The 3,640-nt window shown below is 30.2% G+C and overlaps 1 protein-coding gene across 1 annotated transcript in view; it reads left to right on the top strand.

Annotated features, from left to right (window-relative positions):
• The window catches only part of SEL1L2 (SEL1L2 ERAD E3 ligase adaptor subunit), a 120,738-nt gene that overhangs the window by 37,733 nt on the left and 79,365 nt on the right, over window positions 1–3,640 (top strand). Inside the window, exon 3 of the mRNA XM_011370356.2 lies at window positions 1,065–1,233. Coding sequence (XP_011368658.1) covers window positions 1,065–1,233 — 169 coding nt within the window. The remainder of the gene's footprint in view (window positions 1–1,064; window positions 1,234–3,640) is intronic.

Below are 3,640 nucleotides of genomic sequence, written 5' to 3'. Positions count from 1 at the left end.
CCATAAAAATGAACAACCCCTGGGAACTCCTTGGACACTGGCACAATATCATGCCAATAAAGACTAGAGACAAGAGGAGTCTGGTTAGAAATAAAATGGAATGTCAGGAGGAGAGAGCTATCTAACATGTTTTGTCTGATTCTATAGAGATTATGAAAATTCTGAACAGTGAGCAAACAATAAAGTTGCAATGGAAAATAAATAAATAAATACATACATACATAAATGAAAGTCCTTACTTAGCTCCATGTCCCTGCATGCTCTAGCCTCTGGGTCACTGCTCTAATCTCTTTGCTACGTATAAGAAGGTGTTAAGCATTCCAGAAAGTGTTCTTGGAAATAAGAAGTTTAAATTGTGATACTGAAAAAAAAAATTAAAAAGCAAATTAAAAACTTGACTCTTTTTGGAAGTAGTAGTTGACAAAGAATTTTTTTTAAATCTTCTGATAAAATTTTCCCTGAAAGAGTATATATGTGAGTCATGAATATGTATCTCCATAAAGCTTTTAAATTTTCTCTCTTAAAATTTGCATTATTTTCTACTACTCAGAAACAACTCCTCCAAATCCCTCTCCCTAATTAAAATAGATTAATTATACAATTTCTGTAAAGTACTTTGGAAAACATATTTTTACATTTTTATTCTAGGCAGTCACAGGATTTTCTTACTTTCTATCAATTATAGATTTGCTGTACTGTGTCAAGCAATACCACCATCTTTTTTGGGTTTTTTTTAAGATCACACTCTTGATATTATCAGGAAAATTCACCTATAGAGGAGTAAAATTGGTTAAATTCTCCTATTTTATTGATAACTTTTAGGTTTTAATACTTGGCTCTGCACTTTAGATGACAATGCAATATGTTTAAAAGGTTTTTACTCATAAAAGATATGAATTTTTAAAGTGAAATAAGTCATCTATCATTTTGATTTGAAAAAAAGAAGGAATTAGAGTGATTTCATTAAACTAGTATTTTTGCCATGACTAAATGAACTTTTACTTTCCTGTTTTATTTTTTTTTAAGTTACACAAAAAAATGGGCAAAAATCTTTTTCTTTGTAGGTATCAGTGAATGAAATTAAACAGTTTTTATCACATATATTGGAACGAAGAAACTTGGTTAAAGTAATCAATAAAAGAGAAAGTGTCTTTGAAAAAAAGAAGAATCAACGTAAATTAAGAATAAAAGGAATTCAAAATAAAGATCTCTTGAAAAGAAATCAAAATTATTGTAAGTAGAATTCCCTTTCACATGTAAATTTAAAGTGACTATGTACTCTACAATCAAAATTTAGAGCTACTTTTCGAAAAGCCTTTGGATAATCAGAAATATTTATATACACAAAAGCCTTATATTTTGTCAGCTTCTATCTCCATCTTTATATTGATGAATTTATATTGATAATTAGGACTCATGGGGGGAAAATCTCCAAAATTATGTGTATAAACTTTTATCAGCTATTCTGCTAATAGAAAACCTCATACTTTAAAGAAAATTGAAATTAATGTAATACCCTTTTTTTCCCCCTAATCTAGCTATCTGCAACTCTTCCTAGTAAAGACATACCTGATTAGTGGATAAATTTTGGATGCAAGAATGGTCTAGAAAATATAAACAATGTCTGCATAAATTCTGTGTGTAGGAGTTAACTAGTGCTCAATTACAAAATTTAAGAATCAATTTCAACATTTTATTTAAATCTCATGCATGAAATCTTACCCTTTTCTAACAGATGTATATGAATTACTATGTTACTAACATCTTATTTAAGAGAGGAAAATTTTGGCAGAGAAAAATTAAGATGATCAGTTTTTAATAGCATTATAAACGTAATATACATATTTGGATTTTAAATCTAAAGCACACACATTAAAACATTTCCTTTGATAATTTTTTGACATGTCCTACATTTTACTTAGCATAGGTCTACTGATTGGCATTTTTAGTAGAAACCACACTCAAAATACATCATCTATTTCCCATCTCGGATTTTTAATGAAACAAAGAGCTAAAGACATTTATGGAGCAATCTCTTGGCAGAATCCTGTCAGGTATTTGTGGACTTTTACAGCCACTCATTTACAGATGCTTCACCTACAATTATATTGGATAATTTTTAGTAACTCTTCTTTATCAAGTTTTTTCTTAGTATTTCAATTACTTTACACAGAAACACATTTTGTTTTTGCACTAATATTTAATTAGTTTACATGTTGCTTAATTAAATTCTGTAGTTACAATAACAGTACAACTGGTACAAACAAGCTTAGGAACAAGCACTCAGGTTTTTGGGAAGCATGCAAGGGGTGGGAACAGAGATGCACACACGTACTAAAGGAAATCCCACTAGTTGTAAGCATTTGGTGTGCTGTGGACTTCAGTAAGTTAGATAGAAAAATTAAAAAGCAATGATTAATTTCACAAATAAGGTAGGTGGAGGTTAAGCACTGTTTGAAAGAGTAAACGATGTCACCCTTCAAATGAAATCACTCTTATATGAAATCACCCATATATGAAAGTAGTTATATTATGTCTAATAATAATAAATAATAAGGTAATGCTAATTGAGTATTTTTCATATTATTTTAAGTGCTTTAACCAATTTAAGATAGGCTCCTATTGTCTTCACTTTATAAGATGTGAAACCTGCAGCACAGAAAAATAATTTGCTTAGCATCACAAAACTAATATTTGGTAAGGGAACTGAGATTTAAACTTAGATGCTCTTAACCGTTATGCCATATGCCTCTCACAAAAGTAAGTTGGCACAATATCAAAAAATTTTAATCCCATGCTTCTCAAAACAGTTTTGGAAAAATATAGAACTGTATGATAAAAATACTGCAATTTCCAGAGCACCAAATTTACTTGAAGGTTTTAAGGGAAATTAAATAATTGAAAACATTTTTATTTTACAACAAACAGCTGTAATGTATGCAATAGGTTTTGAAATTCATATTTTGAATTATCAAACCTAAAACTTTGAAAAAATATCTTTCTCTCCTCCAGGCCTCTAGGGAGTGTACATGTATTCATTGCTGCCTGCATAAGTGTTCCAAGGACATTCGAGAAGCCCTATATTACAAGTCATAATATTCATTCATCGAGCTTTACATATATTAGAAAATATGTCCTTCTGACAGAAGGAAATACAGAAAAGTGATTACTGCTAATAAGAGCCATAGATAGAAATTGAGAATCAAAATATTGCAGAAGAGCTGAAGATTAGTTTTGGAGCTGAAAGGACTCTTATTGATCCTACTCTCTGTTTATAAGAATCTTGCTTCGACACAGATTTTTAAATTTTTTAACTCTTAATATTTTAAGAGTAATTTTCTCCATATTTATACCAAAACACTGGTTTACTGCTCAATTGAAGAGTTGGTTCTAAATACAACATAAAAATGTTGGTATGTCTGTTACTTGGCTTTTGACAAGAAACAAATGGTATATTTAAACTGAGTTATTTGAGAAAAGTTTAATAAAGGGACTATTTATAAAGGTGCAGACAGGATGTAGAGAAACCACAATGTCCTCACTTGGTTGGAACAGCAATAACATTACCACTCCTAGACTTGAAGAGTAACAGGGCAGTAGTGTCTACTGGAAAGCGGAGAAAGAAATCAAGAGGTATGTG

This window comes from Pteropus vampyrus, unplaced genomic scaffold, assembly GCF_000151845.1.
Source record: "Pteropus vampyrus isolate Shadow unplaced genomic scaffold, Pvam_2.0 Scaffold7, whole genome shotgun sequence".
In the NCBI taxonomy this organism is placed as follows: domain Eukaryota; kingdom Metazoa; phylum Chordata; class Mammalia; order Chiroptera; family Pteropodidae; genus Pteropus; species Pteropus vampyrus.
The sequence above is the reverse complement of the archived record's forward strand: the minus strand, read 5'-3'. Positions and strand labels throughout refer to the sequence as shown.